Source organism: Molossus molossus, unplaced genomic scaffold, assembly GCF_014108415.1.
Source record: "Molossus molossus isolate mMolMol1 unplaced genomic scaffold, mMolMol1.p scaffold_m16_p_22, whole genome shotgun sequence".
Classification (NCBI taxonomy): Eukaryota; Metazoa; Chordata; class Mammalia; order Chiroptera; family Molossidae; genus Molossus; species Molossus molossus.
In genome coordinates, this window is record NW_023425358.1 from 34,357,706 (window position 1) to 34,376,462 (window position 18,757).

The following is an 18,757-nucleotide window of genomic DNA, read 5'->3' on the forward strand; positions in this document are numbered from 1 at the left end:
GTTTGTCCCTGGACCTGGTTGGGTCATGCAGGTGGCAGCCACTTGATGTGTCCCTTTCGCGTCGATGTTTCTCTCTCTCTCCCTCCCACTCTATCTGAACAAAAAAAATGGAAAATTGTCCTCGGGTGAGGATAAAAAAAATACATATATATATATATATCCTCGGGTGAGAAATTAAAAAAAAAAAATACATAAAAACACGTGATAAACATCTGTTGACTGAATATTTATTCTCTCCCTTCTAAATTAACAGGTTCTCATTTTCAAAAAGAAATAATTTCATTGTAAGATGGGAGATTTGCAAGCTATTCATTATTACTTTCCTCTTTCTAATTTCATTTTTTCCTCTTTCTAATTTTAATACAAATTTCTAGGGCAAGAAAAATAATTTCCATGAGGATACCTAAAATAATTCCAATAACTAAGAAAACAAGAGAAAAAAAGGGGGAGCTAAAGTGAGATGCAGTAAAACATTAGAAAAGATCACAAAAAGAAAAAAAATGAAAATTTACTTTTTAAAAGAACCAAGAAGTATGTATAAATACAGCTTGCAGACCACAGTGAGACAAGAGTGGAGGCAAGGAGACTGGTTAGGATGCCAGAGAGGTCATCCAGCAGAGATTCGGTAAGGAGACCACGGGCGGCAGGGTGACGGACAGAAGTGAAGGAAGGACTGACATACTGCGAAGGAAGGGCTGACTGGATCTGCTAAAGGACTGGCTGTCGGGGTGAAGGACAGAAAGGAACCAAGGCCACTCCTGGGCTTTGAGCCTGAACAACGAGGTGAGCAACGGTACCATGTCCCCAGTGCTTAAACTTCAGCAGGCACTCAATACATTTTCACTGAATTAATCAATTGTTAATTCACTCTGATATAATAAACACTATTGGTCAGGATCCCAGCAGAAAACAAATGGTACATTCAAATGGAGTAATTTGAGAAGAGTTCAATAAAGGACCACTGACAAAAATAGGGGGAGGAACAGAGAAACCATAAGGGACAACATAGTCCCTGGGGCTAGTAACAGGGGCACTTAACACACCAGGCCTGGGAAATCTTCCTAGTTACCAAATGCAGAGAGGGCCTGGTAGAAGCTGTGACCTTACAGCAAGCCCACTGTGACCTCAAAGGAAGAAAGCCAATGAATAACATCCTGACCTCACCCTCCTCGGCCCTCTGGACTTCCCAACAGTGCCTCCCAATCAGAAGTTACAGGGCAAGGAGCCTCCTGATGCAGACCTTATGGGTCAACTTCCTGGATCCAGAGGGGCAAAAAGATGGCAGCCAGCGTACGAACTCGGAACGAATGAGGATTTACTGTGCCTGCAGTTATCTATTTTGCAGAAAAGGACCCCTGTCAGAAAAACTCGTTACCTTATAGATACATCAAGTTCTTCTTTTTCCATTTTCCTTTCGCCCTCTTCTCTGCTGGCCAGCTCCATGTCAGCATCCTCCACTGTCTTTTTCTCACCATTTTGAAAGTACTGTTGAAGGGCAGTGTACAGTTTAAACACTTGGCTGAAAGAAAGCTTACTGTAGGCCAAGATCATGTGACGCAGAAATAAACCTATCAAATAAGACACAGACACGGAGAAGGCATTAAATAAAATCAGGATACACAAATTTGATGACCATTTGTTGCAATTATTCCTTCCAAAGAATAAAAAAGAGACACTTGAAGCTGCTATTCCCTCTGCCTGGGATGTTCTTCCCCCACTGCTGACAAGTCTGGTTTCTCCACATTCAGGGCTCAGTCCTCCCACCTGCACTCCACCCTCTGTATCCACCCAATATATCTGTTTATTTTATTTTTTTAATCCTCACCCGAAGACACTTTTGTACTTATCCTCAGATAGAGCTGGAGGGAGAGAGGGAGGGAGAGCGAGAAACATCGACCTGAGAGAGACACATCGAGTGGTTGCCACCCACATGACCCCAACCAGGGCAAAGACAAACCGCAACCGAGGTTCGTGGCCTTAGTGGGAACCAAACCCGGGACTCTCCAGTCTGCGGGCTGATGCTCTAACCGCTGAGCCAAACCGGCCAGGGCCACCCAGTATATTTTTTCATGGCTGTTCTATCTATCTGAAATTATCTTCTTTGTTTACTTTTTCCATCTGGTCCCACCCTACCAGAATGTAATCTCCGTAAAAAGAAAGTCCAGCCCTAGCTGGTATGGCCTAGTTGGTTGGAGCATCACCCCACACACCAAAAGGTCTCAGGTTGATTCCTGGTTAGGGCACATACCTAGGTTGCAGGTTCAGTCCCCAGTCGGGGCGCATACGAGAGGCAACCAATCGATGTTTCTCTCTCACATCGATGTTTCTCTCTCACTCTCTCTCCCTTCCTCTTTCTAAAATCAATCCTCAGGTGAGAATTAAAACAAAGAAGGTCCATCTCTTGTAAGTCCACATCCTGGCACAAAGGAGAGAGGTAATTAAGTTATCGATAACTGATGTTGAATAACAAAAACTACCATGAAAAAAGCCAGGTCGATGGAGCATGGATATAAAGCTAATAGAAAAGCATCAAGAAATGTCATGTATGCCCTCACCTTACAAACTGTACCAATAACATAATTTTACTTACTTCTCTTCATATAAGTTTAGTTGATGACACTGACTTAAGAGTTGTGAAATGCAGACAAGTGATCCAGAGGACGGTGGGAAAGACCTGAGAAACCCTAAAAGCCCCCAGATCAGGCTAATTAATACCTGTTTTGGCTATCATGGACAAAACAGAAGATGTTTTTCCACCAGACAATCGTTTAAACACAGACCCAAATGGCAAGGCAATAAACACAAACCAAAACATGGGGAACATCCCTACTGTGTTTGTGCAGATACTGCAGAGTAATGATAGACATGATCTAGAAAGGTGCTCACTTCAATGAACACAGTCTCTGCTCTCCTCAGAAGAACTTCATACCTACTACACTTGTTTTGTGAACCTCTGGTTCAGTTCCAGAAAAAGAATCTGACAGGTCATCAAAAAATTGTTCCATATCCTTCAATTCGCCTTCAGCCATCAGTTTGATCCTGAGTGAGAAAATTGAGGTGTGTATTTTAGGTAGGCCCTTTGAAAATCTTTCCACATTTCATATTTATCTAAAATAAATCTATTTTATTAATTTTTTTTTTTTAGAGAGAGAGAAACATCAATGTGAGAGAGAAATATCGACTGGCTGCCTCCTGCACCCTCCCCGCTTGGGGATCAAGCCTGCAACCCAGGTACATGCCCTGACCGGGAATCAAACCGGGACCTCTCAGTCCATGGGATGACATTTAAGCCACTAAGCCACAATGACTGGGCTAAAATAAATCTATTTTAAAAGCAATTCAGAGTTTCATATAAAAATGGTGGCAGATAAAATAAACTTGATAATCCAAAATGTCATTTCTGTATCCTGAAAAGTACCATTGCTGATGTTTTCTTGATTATAATATTTGTCAAAGTAACACATCAGTCAATAAAAATGGAATTCTCATAACAATTAAAAAGTAAAAAGGAGTGAGCCCTGACCAGTTTGGCTCAGCAGTTGGAGCCTCAGACCTCAGACCAAAGGATCTTGGGTTACGACTCAAGGGCATGTACCTCAAGGGTTACAGGTTTGATCCCCAGCTCTGGTTGGGGTTGTGCGGGAGGCAACCAATCAATGTGTCTCTCTCACACTGATGTCTCTCTCTCTCTCTCTCTCTCTCTCTCTCTCTCTCTCTCTCCCTTCTACTCTATCTAAAAATAAGCCCTAGCCGGTTTGGCTCAGTGGATAGAGCGTCGACCCATGGAACGAAGAATCCCGGGTTCAGTTCCCACCAAGGGCATGTACCTCAGTTACAGTTTGTCCCAGCCCTGGTTGGGGTTGTTGTAAGTGGCAACCACTCTATGTGTCTCTCTCATATCAATGTCTCTCTCTCTCTTCCTCCCTCTCTCCCTCTTGCTGTATCTGAAGATAAATGCAAAAAATGTCCTCGGGTAAGGATTAAAAAAAAAAAAAAAGAAATATATTCTCGGTGAACACTAACAAAAAAAAAGAAAGAAAGGCCCTGGCCGGTTTGGCTCAGCGGTTAGAGTGTCGGCCTGTGGTCCTGAGAGACCCGGGTTCGGTTCCCGCTAAGGGCATGTACCTCGGTTGCAGTTTGTCCCCGGCCCTGGTCGGTCGTGCGGGTGGCAGCCACTCGATGTGTCCCTTCACATCGATGTTTCTCTCTCTCTCTGTTCCTCTCTCTCCCTCCCACTCTACCTGAACAAAAAATGGAAAAATATCCTCGGGTGAGGATAAAAAAAAAAAAAAGAAAGAAAGAAAAGGATAGAGCCATACAGAAAAATAAATTTTGAAGCAGTACATTTAATGTTAACCATTTTTCAAAAAAAAAAAATTAAAGTGCTTAGAAAACAATCTAAAATAATAAAAATATCTTTTTTAAAGAATTAACATGTAGCCTTTTCTAATTTTCATTTACTTTGACATCTTTTCATACATATAGAAAAAAAATGAAGTTTACCTGATCTGTACTGAATTTGCGAGCTGAGGACAAGATTCTTCAATTAACTTGTACAGTTTAGACAGTGTAATATCTGGGCCCTGAGTAAAGAAAGATAGGGAGGTTACGGATAAATTTTAAAGAGCTGGATGAATTCACTTACCAATTCCTTCGCTTTAACAATGATTCCAAACATGAAATCTCAAATCAGGAAGGAAAAGAAAGAACTATCGAGAACACTAAAATAATACTTGAAATTTGTATAGCGCTCTTGTTTAGTTAGTGGAATGGTTTAAAATGGGAGGAAAACAGAATCTATAGTCCAAGGATGCGACATTCCTTTCTTCTTAGTTTTGTAATCATGCAAAGTTTTAACCTCCTGAGTCCTAGTTTCCTACATCAGTAAAATGGAGATAATAACCATCTCCCTTGTTCATGACAAAGATTAAGATAATACAAAGTGCTTTGTGAACTGAAAAACATTATACAAACAAAGGTGTCCTATTTTTTATAAACATAATCTTATTTGATCCTTCCCAAAACCTTGTAAGATAGGCAGACATACTGTGTACAAGTCCATAATGAGTTGCAAAAATGCATCTCATGGGTACTCATATTTTATTAGGCTTACCGTTTCAGATTCTACAATTTGGGGGCCCAGGACCCCAGATATTTGTTTCTGCCTCCACTGTTCCTCTACAGACAATTGCTCATCCTTCAAGCTTCAGCTTAACACTTCATTTTCTCTAAGAAGTCCTCCCCATTCACCGTTCACCACATTTCACTTACTCCATATATTTATTTATGTGCTGTACTAGGCTTCCCGGACACAATAGTGAAGAAAAATAGGGCAAAGCACTGCCCTCATAGAGGTTATAATCTCTATGGGGAAGAGACATCAGTCATATAATCACAAGTAAATGGAAAAACCATAGCTGATATAAGGCAAGGTACATGCCCTATGAGAACACATTAAAATAAAAATAGCCAATACTGAGCGTTTACTGTGTGCCACACACTGTCAAGTGTTTCCCATGCGTCTTCTAATTTAATACTAGCCACCTCCTGGCATAGTTTCTGTTATTGTTCCCCTGTTGCAGAAACCACAGACCCAAATAGGCTGGGGAACTTGCTCAGGTCCCACAACTAGTAAATGGGGGAGCTACAACCTGAAATCTGCAAAATGAAATAAAACGTGTAAAATGCTTAGAACACAGTCGATGCTCACTGTTAGTTTTATATCGTTATTACTACGTATTAAGGTCCTTTAGAATACGGAGCCCCCATGATTCACCTGTGTCACACACTCAGGACTCCGTGTAGCCAGCACCCCATTCTACAGAAGACGGAGGATCTGAGAAAATAACTCCTCCCACCCCCACCCCGGTCACTCAGCTAACACATACTGGAACCAGATACAAACAGGCAAAAAATGCATGTAAAGCGCCTGGCCCATCGTAAGCAGTCATTAAAGTGGGTTTTGTTTTTTTCTTTTCGGTCCTCCAGGGCTGAGTTATCTGATGAAGCCCCGACCCCCAGGCCCAGGGAAATGCCAGGCCCAGGGCAGGTGCTCGGTAAGGTTTGCTGCGAGGGCGGGAGCCGGCGGGGGCCCCTCACCTGCAGCAGTGGCAGGAGCAGCTGGTTGAGCCTCCGCCGCTCCATGAGGCTGACGGCAGCCTCGCCCGTGCGGCCCATCTCGTTCAGCAGCACCAGCACCGCGATCTTATACGGCGTCACCCAGTCCTTGATGCCGAACACGTTGGCATGCACGACCCCATTGGTCATCATGGGGTTGAAGTAGAGGCTCTCGTGGACACTGGCCATGGTACCCCGAGGCTGAGTGCGGGCCGACACCGCACACACCCGAGTTCCGGCTCAGACACACCACAACCGGCCCTACGCCTCAGCCAGCCCCCTCCGTATCCCAGGAAACAGGCTTCTTCGCGCTCGCGGCATGCCATCGGCCAATCAGAGTAGCGAGATCAGAACCACAGCCAATCAGAATGTTCCAAAGCGCCGTGGAGGGTGGGGACAAGGCGCTGCATCTAAAAACTGGGTCCCTACGGAAACACTTCCGGAAGGAGAGGTTTTTTTTTTTCGAGCGACTTAAACTGACACCGAATGAAAGTGGGTCTGCGTTTGGGGCGGGGGCTGAACAGCCTGCGGCCTGCCGTTTGTTAACTTAACCATTAAAATTGAACTTTAGCCCAGCCAGTGTGGCTTAGTAGGTCGAGTGTCATCCCTTGGACTGAGGTCCGGGTTCGATTTCCGAGCGGGGCACATGCCTGGGTTTCCGGCTGGATCACCAGCAAGGAGCCCATCTGTTTTTCCCACATCATGTTTTTTCCTCTCCCTTCCTCTCTCTCTCAAAAAAAAAGAAAGAAAGAAAAGAAAAAAACATGTTTTTTAAATTGAATTTTTAAAAGATGTGTTAAAAAGCAACAAAGTAAATTTTTACCTTTAAAATTTGTGTTTGGGCCCTGGCCGGTTTGGCTCAGCGGTTAGAGCGTCAGCCTGTGGTGCAGAGACCAGGGTTCGTTCCTGCTAAGGGTGCGTCCTCGGTTGCAGTTTGTCCCCGGCCCTGGATGGGTCGGCTGGTTGGCAGCCACTCGATGTGTCCCTTTTACGTGGACGTTTCTCCCTCTCCCTCTTCCTCACTCTCCCTCCCACTCTATCTGAACAAAAAATGGAAAAATGTCCTTGGTTAAAAAATAAATAAAATAAAAATTTGTGTTTGGTTCATTATGTTGATATTTAAACTCAAAGTTTGGGATTTTTCATTTACCTCTTTTAAGATGTGAATGAACATTTTTTTCTCAGTACTCACAAATGCCATTTGGAGAGAGCCAGGTCAGTTTACAAGTGGCCTCATATCTTTACGTGAAATAGTAGCTAATACCTCCGTAAGGTGAGTCTGTTTCCTCACAAATAAAATACAAAATCCATAGTCTGGAATTTATAGCCCTCCACGATGAATCCTTAGACAATGTTTTCAATCCAATTTTTCACAACTAAGGCAGTCACCAGGTTTTGGTTTTTTCCATCTTTGCAGCCTCAACTTCTGGCACAGGGGACTGGCATCTAGTATGTGCTCAATTATTGCTAAAATTCCTTCCAAGTCAGCTGTGCTTTAAATCCTTAAAATTCACTCTACAAATACTTTAAAAAAATTTTTTTTTCTTTATTGATTTTAGAGAGAGAGGAAGGGAGAAGGAGAGATAGAAACATCAATGAGAGAGAACATCAATTGGCTGCCTCCTGCATGCCCCCCAATGGGGATTTGGCCCACAACCTGGGCATGTGCCCTGACCAGGAATCAAACCAGTGACCTCTTGGTGCATGGGTCGATGCTCAACCACTGAGCCACACTGGCCGGGCCTCTACAAGTATTTTTAAGTACCTAATATATGCCAGACATTGTACTAAGTTCTAGAGAGAGATACAGGAGTGAATATACAAACTAGAAATTTAATCTCATAGAAAAAAAAAGTGGCGTAAGACACAAATAAAAAATCCCTTTGATGAACTGGTCTATCTCCAAGAGACTGAGAAGGACCTGCTGTTACAGACATGGTTGGCCTTCCTTACTTTTAATAGTGAAAACTTAATGCTGATCTCCTTCACCTTCTACATTCCAAAGCAGTCTTCCAAGCCAATAAAAGCAGCAGATTTATAACTTGCAATGGACTTCAGTTTAGCCTGTCCAGCATGCTCCACTGTCCTCCTCACAAATGTGTTGCCTTTCATTTGAACAAGGTAGGCAACATGCCCCTCTATGGCCCTAGCCAAGCCAATCAGATCCTTCTCTGGAATTGCTGTGTAGACTTGAGAGAAAGAAGCACCCTCTTTATCTAGGGGTAACTAGGCAAAGCTATCAATGTCATATTCCCTGCTGCCAGAAAAAGACTACCTGTAGAAAGAGAGAACAAGACCAATTTACAAAGAGAAACAGAACTACCAGAATTGAGGGGGGTGGGAAGAGAGAAAGAAATAGATAGCTCTGGTGATTTTTTTTTTTTTTAATCCTCACCCAAGGATATTTTTCTATTTATCTTCAGACAGAGTGGGAGGGAGAGAGAGAGAAAAACATTGACATATGAGGGTCACATCAACTGGTTGCCTCCTGCACAACCACGACCAGGGCCAGGAACAAACTGCAACCAAGGTACATGCCCTTGGCTGGATTGGTCCGCAGGCAGACACTCTAACCACTGAACCAAACCGGTCAGGGCAGATTTTTTTGTTTCTACTTTGAGACCATAGTTCTTACAACTCTTTCTTCAACTCCATCAGCTTTCCTAGCATAGAAACCCCCAACAACAAAAATTTGCAAATGTTTATTGGTTTAGTTTGGGGTTTTTGTTTTGTTTGCTTTTTCTTTAAGCTTGACTGGGGGCCCTGGCCAGTTTTGCTCAGTGGTTAGAGCATCAGCCTGTGGTCTAGAGAGACCCGGGTTCGGTTCCCATTAAGGGTACGTACCTCGGTTGCGGTTTGTCCCCGGCCCTGGTTGGGTCGTGCGGGTGGCAGCCACTCGCTGTGTCCCTTTCACGTCGATGTTTCTCTCTCTCTCTCTTCCTCTCTCTCCCTCCCACTCTATCTGAACAAGAAATGGAAAAATGTCCTCAGGTGAGGATTTAAAAAAAAAGCTTGACTGGGGAAGATATTTGGCTCTTGCAACCAAAGTCATCTTTATTAATATATAATTGAAAATATTGAAAGCAATTCATCCTGCCAGAACAATTTAGTCCCCAGAAAGACCTTAAGGCTCTTTGATTTGTTCATATATGAGCCTTTATCTCATCTTATGTATTATCCAGTAACTGACCCCTTCCTTCACCAGTAGAGAGCAAGAAATACCATGGCATCTCCCTTTTGCCCACCTTCCAATCTCCCCCCAGAGTCCCTTATTAATACAACCCAGCCAGTTGACTTAGGAGGTGGGAAAGGAAGCCTGCAAGGATCCCCACTATCTAATTTCAGGACATTTATGACCTCCCCGCCAAAAAAACCCACAACAATTAGCAGTCACTCCCCATTCCCTTTCCCCCCAACCCCTAGCAACTACTAATCTTCTGTTTCTGTAGATTTTCATATTCTGGACACTTCATGTAAATAGAATCACACAACACGTGGCCTTTTGTGTTGGCTTCTTTCATTTAACATCATGTTTCTGAAATCCAACCGCATGGTAGCGTATGTCTGTGCTTCATTTCTTTTCATGGCTGAATATTGCATGGTATGGATAGACTATGTTTAGCTTATCTATTCATCTCTTAATGGGTTGTTTCCACCTTTTGGCTACTGTGAATCATGCGGCCATGAACATTTATATACATATTTTTGTGTAAACATGTTTTCAATTCTTTGGGGTATGAATGGAATTTCTGGGTCATGTGGTAACTCAATGTTTAAGTTTTCAAGGAACTGCCAGACTCTTGTCCATAGTGGCTGCACCATTTCCCATTCCCACCAGCAATGAATGAAGGTGGCCTCTGCATTTCAATGAGGAACAGGAACCCAGCTTGCTATTTAATCAGGAATCACGATTGGCAATGTCATGATTATGAGACAACTGAATAATTATTAAAGTTGTTTAAGTTATTCGGAGTAACGGATAACTATATGCATGATTTTATGTATCTCTGAACACTGTACTAAGTGGAACTAGTTTTGTTCCATTGCTCATTAGACAGTAGCTCACCAGCAACTAAGTGCTAGTGCATCATTTGCAGCTCCCATGACAGACGATAAAGCTAGAATAAATGCTTTACCTGCTGATCAGATCCAAAACTTCTGAAAATAACAAACCTTAACTGTGGCTGTTGTGCAATTCTAAGACATCATGTTAAAGGAAACAGATAATAGCTCCGATTGCTCTGAACAGGAAAATATGATGTGTGAGCCAGGTCTCCTGTGTGCACACACAAACTTACTTTCTTTTGATAATCCAAGAAAATCCAGCTAAGAGGGGAGAAAATATCTCTTATGGAATAGAATGAGCCCCAACTTTGAGAGAATCATGCATAGTCTCAGGACTCAATCAATGCAGAAAGTTCTGAGTAATTAACTGATGGGGGACGACTTGATCTCCAGCCTGACAAGCATCACTAAGTATTTCCAGATCCAAGGTAACATTCCAGCTTCTCAAAGCTCACTAACTGAATTGACCTCCCTCTCCTTGGGGAAAGAAACTCTCCTTGCAGTCTATAGACCTCCTATTTCATCCAAAGTAGATGTCACCATCTGCAGCTGGAAGGGTCAATGAACAAATTCATTAATTGGGGCCGAGTTTATGTTTCTATTGTCAACTCTCATCATTTGTTTGCTAGAACCAACTTTGCATATCTCTTCATCTGGTAAGCAAAAGATAATACTTTAGATAATTTTCACAAGTATATGAGTACATTTTATGCTCACCATTTTCATTGCTTTGCGGATACCCTGACTCATTCTCAATACTTGACGTGATGGCAGTTTCCAATAGAAGTGGCTGCTTTCAACAATAGAAGCAGAACTTCCATTTGCTCATTGCTTTCCCTTCTTTAGGGGATGTTAATTCCTTGGTTTGTAAAACTTGCATACATTTCAGTTTGCAAGAGTTTCTGGACTATGATGTTTGATGAACATCTGCTGCCAAATAATGATGGTATCTAGTTCTCTGGTGCTTCAATAATGCTTGGTAACAACTACGAAACCTTGAAGCATAACAAGAAGCATGTTTGCTCACACATCTTGGGTGGAAGGATAGGGAGCGCTAGTAATCTTGTTAGAGAGCAATCACAGATCTGAGGGCTGGCTGACTAGATGATGTAGAATGGATGTGACTGGGAACAACTCTTTCCATGTGTCTCTCCTCTAGTTGGCAGCCCCAGGGAATATTCTTGTGTTGGAGGCAGAGGTGCAAGAGAGAAAGTAGAAACCAGTGTGTCCTAGAGTCCTAAGCTCAGTGATGGCACATATCAGTACTTGGCCACATTCTATTAGCTAAAGCACAACACCAGTCCAGATCCAAGTGTCGGGAAACAGACTCTGCCTCTTTCGCAAGACAAGCTGCAAAGTCACATGGAAACAAGTGTGGATACAGGGAAAGGTAAAGAATTGGGGCCAAAAGTGAAACGTACTACAGGCAGTCCCTTCTTATCCCCTTCTTAAACCTAGTCCATTCTTAAACCTGTTTATTTAAGCAAAGGTAAGATTGGATCTTCTTATAAAGACATGTATTCTATCATGATGGCCCCATCTTCATGACCTCATCAAACCTAATTACCTCCCAAAGGCCCATTTCCAAACACTATCACATTGGGAGGTAGGGATTCAATGTGAATTTAGGAGGACACAATTTAGTCCATAGAATAAGCTAAATTTAATTATTTTATATTATTATTATTTTGTTAACCCTCACCCAATGATATTTTACCATTGATTTTTAGATAGAGTGGGGGGGGGGAGGAGCGAAGGGAGGGGAGAGAGAGAGAGAGAGAGAGAGAGAAACATTGATGTGAGAGAGACACATCGATTGGTTGCCTCCCACATGACCCTGACCAAGGTCAGGCATTGAACCTGCAACCTAGGTACATGCCTTTGACTGTGAATCAAACCTGAGACCCCTCAGTCCTCGGGCCTTTACTCTAACCTCTGAGCTAAACCAGCCAGCTAAATTTAATCATTTTAAATTCAGAATCTTCATTCCTTCTTATTTATCTCTCTCACTTCAAATATCTCTCTCACTTCATATTGGGACCAGCTATGAATAAAAATTTATATTTAGAAATCAAAGTCAGAACTTAACTTTGGAGTCTCAGAGATTGATCAGAATAAATTGGAAATATATCCACAACATCTCTTACTTAGTCTTTAAAGACATATCTTTGCTACTAGAGTTCAGGATAGAGGATATACTTGATCTAAAGCTTGAGGGATTGATTAACCAGTCCTTGTCAAGCCACATTTATTGGAAATTCAAAGTGGTTTCATGCTTCCCAGCCAAAGCATTGGAGGTCATCTTTCCCATAAGCTTCTGGAACTTCTGAGCATTAGTCATTCAGTCTTAAAAACTGCATGATTCTTTCATTCTTTATGTTCAGGCTCTTAATGGCCTTGCACCACAAAAGCAATTAAGTCACCAGAGCACTTCTCAAAAATTCTGTTCATTTGAAGTTCTTTGAACAGGTATTTTATTTAGTGTGTGTAGGAGAGAGAGGAAGGAAAGTCTTCTTTGGGATCTTAATTTGTGTCAATTAATGAGTAAAAGGATGGACATCTTTAAGAAGAGAAAAAGGTTTCAGAGAAGAAAGCCATTATCCCAGAGAAAAGATGAGGTTAATTTGTTCAGAGAGTGTGTTTAAGATAGACATATATATTTGTGATCTGTTTCTGGGCTGCCTATCCATCCTCCACACCTACTGGGGTGTAGCCCTCAGAATAGGCTTTGGAGAAAGCTGTTGTTCAACCTAACATCTCACAATAAGAGCATTGTTTGTAAATCTTTAATCAGCAAAATAAACTTTAGAATTCTTCTAAAAGCAACATTAATATCACTGTAGGAGGAATTTATGAAATAAAAAAATAGATTTGGGAACTTCAAAACCAAAATTCATTCCTTTTATCAACTTCTTTATGTTTAAAGATGTTTCTGACCAGCCTTGGTAAAATTTGTGAATGCCGTAGGAACTGTAGGAGAAGTACACCACAAAAATAACAGTGGCTGTTGATTCTTTTATTCATCAAATATATTTTTAAAATTTATTTTTCCTTTATTGATTTGAGAGAGAGAGGAAGAGAGAGGGAGAGAGACAGAAACATCAATGAGAGAGAACATCGATTGGCCACCTCCTGCATGCTCACCACTGGGGACTGGGCCCACAACTTGGGATTGTGCCCTGACTGGGAATTGAACCAGTGACCTCTTGGTGCATTGGGTCGATACTCAACCACTGAGCCACACCAGCCGGGCTCACCAAATCTTTTTGTTATCTAGTATGTGCTGGGAACTTAGCTGGACACTAACTGGTAAAATAGTGGTGAATGATGCCTGGCTGGTATGGCTTAGTGGTTGAGCATTGTCCTATGCACCAAGAGGTCACCGGTTCAATTCTTGGGTTGGGACATATGCTGGGACTGTGGGCTCAATCTCCAGTGGGGAGGCGTGTGGGAGGCAGCCAATTGATGTTTCTCTTTCATTGATGTTTCTCTTCCCCCCTCTCCTTTCTTCTCTCTTTAAAAATCAATAAAAATATATTAAAAAAAAATTTTTTAAGGTACTGAATGAGACAAATTCAGCTCAGACTGTCATTTAAGTCACAGTCTAGTTCAGACACAGATAAGTCATAAATAGGGACAACCACAGTGAGCCTCTATGCCACTAGGATGGCTATAATAGAAAAGATGGACAAAAACAAATGTTGGCAAGGATGTGGAGAAATTCAAATGCTCATACATTACTGGTGGCAATGGAAATGTTTGGCAGTTACTGAACAAGCTAAACATAAGAGTTACCATGTTGCACAGCAATTTCACTTTCTATCTCTATGGATTTTACCTGTCCTGAATATTCCATATTCAGTTGAAAATTGGATGGCAAGAAACCAGAGCTCAAGATCTATACCTCAATACTTGCAATCTACTTCAGGAAAGAAAATTGTCACATGAGTACAACTTAGCTATCAGCAAATGCAGAATCCTGTCTACAAATACAGTCCAGTTAAACATCACTAAGCAGACTATAAATACAGCATTTATTTGGATATCCAGCTCTGAGGAATCTTCTCTCACTGCATGGGAAGCAATTCTAAGCAAATGAAATAGGCACACCAGGCCATTGGAGGTGCTTCCTAACCTATTTAAAATACAATGTCTCTGTCCTTCTGAAGTATCAGTAGTGAGCCTACTGCTTTTATGATCATGGTAGAGCGCGTGGGCCCTGTAATCAGACTGCTTGGGTTTGAGCCTGGCCCCATCACCTGCTATTATGAGACTTTGGGCAAGGTATTTAATCCTCTGTGCCTCACTTTTCTTGTCTATAAAATGGGAATAAAAATAGTATAAACCTTAGTGGTTATTGTAAGCATTAAATAAGAAGATGGCGGTAACCTTAGAATAGTGGCCTGGAACATTGTAAACCATAGTAAGTGTTGTTATTATCATTGCATTTTAAAAAACTGATAAGCTGAGTAATTTTTTTACCTATTCCAAATCAATCACTAGCTTTTTTTATTACCTCTAAAATGGAAAATATAATAGCTGTCTCCTTTCCTTCTGAGATTGAGAACCAAATTAATCATAAAAGCAAAGTGTTTTGAAAATGATAAAGTACTATACAAACATAAACTTGTTATTGAATGCAAGGGAAATCATATTTATCTATTCATAAAATCAAATTTTCAAAAATTTCAATTTCCCTAAATTTTGTTTTGCCTATTCAGAGTGATTGCACATACTTCAATGTGCTAAAATCACATCTCTTTCAAAATTATTATAATTCAGAGTTTTCACTAATTCAGAGAGGCATTTTCTCAATTGATACAGTGTTGTGATTTTAGTAGTAGAGCATTTGACTGCAAAGTGTTGTGATTTTATTTTATATCAAAAAAATTCTAGTGTGGCCCCTGGCTGGTTTGGCTCAGCGGTTAGAGCATCAGCCCAAGGTCCAAAGAGTCATGGATTTGATTCCGGTCAAGGGCAAGTACCTCAGTTGTGGTTCAGTCCCCGGGCCTGGTTGGGTGGCGGGGAAGGCAACCAGTGGATGTGTCTCGATCGCATCGATGTTTCTCTCTCTCTGTCTCCCCCCTCCCACTCTGTCTGAAGAGAAATGGAAAAAAATGTCCTCAGATGAAGATAAAAAAAAAAAAAAAAGTATGTGTGTGCCTTTAACCTGTGGCATCTGATGCTATTTCCAGATAGATCGTGTCAGAATTGAGTTAAGTTTGTAGGACACCCAGTAGGGGTGCACTGAAAATTGGAGAGTTGGTTGGTGCTGTTGAAAAACATTCCAGTCTGAAATGTCATATTTTCACACTTCTGTAGCTGTTTGATGTGATATTATTATATATGCTTGGCAACTTGACTTGAAATAAATGTTTTAAAATTTGATTCACTTTAGTATGGCATTCAAAGTTTGTGGGAGTCAAAGGCTTTCACATTTCACATAAATAAAGAATTACAAAGCTTTACTTTTACTTTAACAACTATTATTGGGGATGGAATCCTTAATCCTTGAATTTTAATGTAAACAAGATAAGTTTCTCATTACCAGCACAGGTACAGAATCTGGACAAAGGCCCAGGGAGACACAGCACATCTATCTTCTACTCTGTTCATTAGTGACTAGATAACAATAATATTTAGTTTTCCTTTATTTCACAGGATCCCATATGCTAATAACTGTGTATGAGGTTTAACAAACATAATATATTTTTTAAAAATCTATGAAAAGAGAGACCTTTGATTTGGAGTCCCTCAAAATTGTAAACTGGAAGTAAGGTTCTTAATTAAGTGTATAGGTTTAGCAGGAGTACAAAGTAGATGGTCAGAACAAGAGAAAAGCTGAAGCTAACTCTGAAACAAATGGGAAATATTATTCCAAGAAAATCTGTACACATTGTCTCAGGTACTACTGTTATTAAAGTTAGCAATGTTAACCCTCAAAAATATCAAAATAGTGTCATCACTGCAGTTTTCTATATATTCTATTCATGTTCCATGTGTTTCTTCATGCATCCCTATTTACTGAGTGCCTATTAGGTGCTAGGTTGTAAAATAAAGAAGGTAAACATGGAGCTTCCAATCTATCCAGACAAGTAAACAATTATACAGTGGGGCCTAATGCACAAGAATTAACTTGTTTTGCAAGGGCCGTCTCTTTATTAGAACAGTAACACAGGTGAGCAAAATCTGGGCTGGGATAGGAGACTTGGCAGCTATTCTTTCATCACTGCCTCATAAGCCTCAGGCAAGAGAGCTCACTTCTGTGGCTGTTTCCCAAGCCATTAAAGGAAAATCTTGCCCCTTTTCTGCCTACTAAGGAGGATCATGATGGGCAAGTGCTCCAGCATCCTTCAGAGAAATATAAAATGGGACCTACATTATTTGCTTTACTCTCTGAAAACCAGTTTAAAGTCCTGTTTCCATTTCACTTTTGGTACCAGAGTTCAACCATTCAGCAACGTGTAACACCAAAGCCAGCTAATAACTATTATGTCCATTTTACAGATGGAGAAACTTAAGGCAGAACAGGATTGTATGTTCAAGTGAGCAAAGTAATTGGGGGATTCAAAAAAGATTCTGAGTCCAGCCCTTGCCAGTTTGGCTCAGCAGTTAGACCATTGGCCCATGGACCAGAGAGGCCTGGGTTCGGTTCCCGCTAAGGCCACGTACCTCAGTTGCAGTTTGTCCCTGGCCCCATTGGGGTTCTGTGGAGACCGCTTGATGTGTCTCTCTCACATCGATGTTTCTCTCTCTCTCTTCCTCCCTCTCCCTCCTTCCTGCTCTATCTAATGATAAATGCAAAAAAAAAAAAAAAAAAAATGTCCTCAGGTGAGGATAAAAAAAAAAAGATTCTGAGTCCAAAACAAATGATCTCGAGGAACCATCTGTTCTCCAACCACAGGGACAGCTCTCTAAAGTGCAGTCAGTATTGTTGAAATTGATTTTGCTGTAGCAGAAGTCAATAAGACAGCTGGGATGCAGATAAGACCTGGCTTAAGCATTCCAGTGAAGAAATGCTTTTTCATTCTACAAGTGGGTAGATTTTATGACCTATCTACAACTTTGGCATTTGCAAACTCAGGTTACGTGAGGATAGTTAGAGAATTCCTTTAGTCTTTTAAGTCATAAAATTTAAGCAATGGCCATAAAGAAGATGGATTATTTTGACTAGGTAAATAGTTACATTTGTGAAGGTGACCAAGGATAAACACAACACAGCAAACCAGATCCAATTCTCAGGTACTTTCATTTGTCTCATAGCTAGGCAACCAGTTGTGCACTAATTTAATAATGCACTTAACTCAGATGGGGGTGGTGGGGAGTGGGTGGAGAGATGCAAGTGCTGGAGATGAGACAAGAATGACAGAATGTAGAGAACTGTTAAAACTGGTTATGGATACATGGGACTTCATAACACCATTCAATTTGCTTCACATATGTTTACAATTTCCCAAAATAAGAAATGGCTTATTATAACAAGCTGCTAACTAACTTTACAAAAGGTTTATAAGGTCTTCCATGATTTATTATTGTTAAGTCCATTGCTAGAATAAAAATAGCAAGTTTTCCACTCTCTTGTCTTATGAGTGCACATGATATTGAAAGAAACAGATTATTTGGTAACTTAAAATATTTTGTAGCCCAACTAGTGTGGCTCAGTGGTTGAGCATCGACCCATGCACCAAGAGGTTGCCGGTTTGGTTCCAGGTCAGGGCACATGCCCAGGTTGTGGGCCCGATCCCCAGTGCGGGGCATGTAGAAGGCGACCAATTGATGTTCTCTCTCATCGATGTTTCTCTCTCTCTCTCTCTCTAAAATCAATAAAGAAAAAAAATTTAAAAAAAAATATTTTTTAGCCCTGGCTGAGTAGGTAAGTTGGTTAGAGCATTGCTGGGTTCAATGCCTGGTCAGGGCACACACAAGAATCGACCAGTGAATGCATAAGTAAGTAGAACAACAAATTGATCTTTCTCTCTCTAAAATCAATGAATAAAAAATTTAAAAAACGTTTTTAGACAATGAAACTTTTGCTGCTTTTTTAATTTGAGATTTTGAAAGTATGTAATTGACTTAAGCACATTTTTAATTCACTAAAGAAATTTTTTGAGGGATTAAAAAAACAAACTCAGAGAACAGCCCCAATATATCCTAAGCAAGTAGTTGAACTGTAATAACTTATCCCACTTATCTTGATAATACTTTTTGACTCAGAAATACAAAGTATTAGGTTGCAATGACTATGTTAGGAAATAGACCATATTTTCCTGGACCACAATTGGTATAACTAGTACACAACTGAAAAAGGGTGTTAATATAAAGTCTGAAAGAAAAAAAAAAAAACAAACAAAAAACTATGATAACAGAATGCATCTCTATTATTGAAAAAGTGTAATGTTTAAGCTCAAAAATATGCCCGACCGGTGTGGCTCAGTGGTGAGCATCGACCCATGCGACAAGAGGTCGCCTGTTCTAAAATCAATAAAGAAAATAAAAAATAAAAATAAAAAGCCTCTCTCAAGCTTTCGGAGGTCCCAATTTCAAGCATTTAGAGATTGTGAACTCCTGTATTCTA

The 18,757-nt window shown here is 40.9% G+C and overlaps 1 protein-coding gene across 1 annotated transcript in view; it reads right to left on the minus strand.

The window, feature by feature from the left end:
- The window catches only part of ANAPC5 (anaphase promoting complex subunit 5), a 33,239-nt gene extending 26,850 nt beyond the window's left edge, over positions 1 to 6,389 (minus strand). The window contains 4 exon segments of the mRNA XM_036277085.1: positions 1,376 to 1,568; positions 2,930 to 3,039; positions 4,504 to 4,583; positions 6,100 to 6,389. Coding sequence (XP_036132978.1) covers positions 1,376 to 1,568; positions 2,930 to 3,039; positions 4,504 to 4,583; positions 6,100 to 6,306 — 590 coding nt within the window. The 5' untranslated portion in view covers positions 6,307 to 6,389.
- Between the last annotated feature and the right edge of the window lie 12,368 nt (positions 6,390 to 18,757).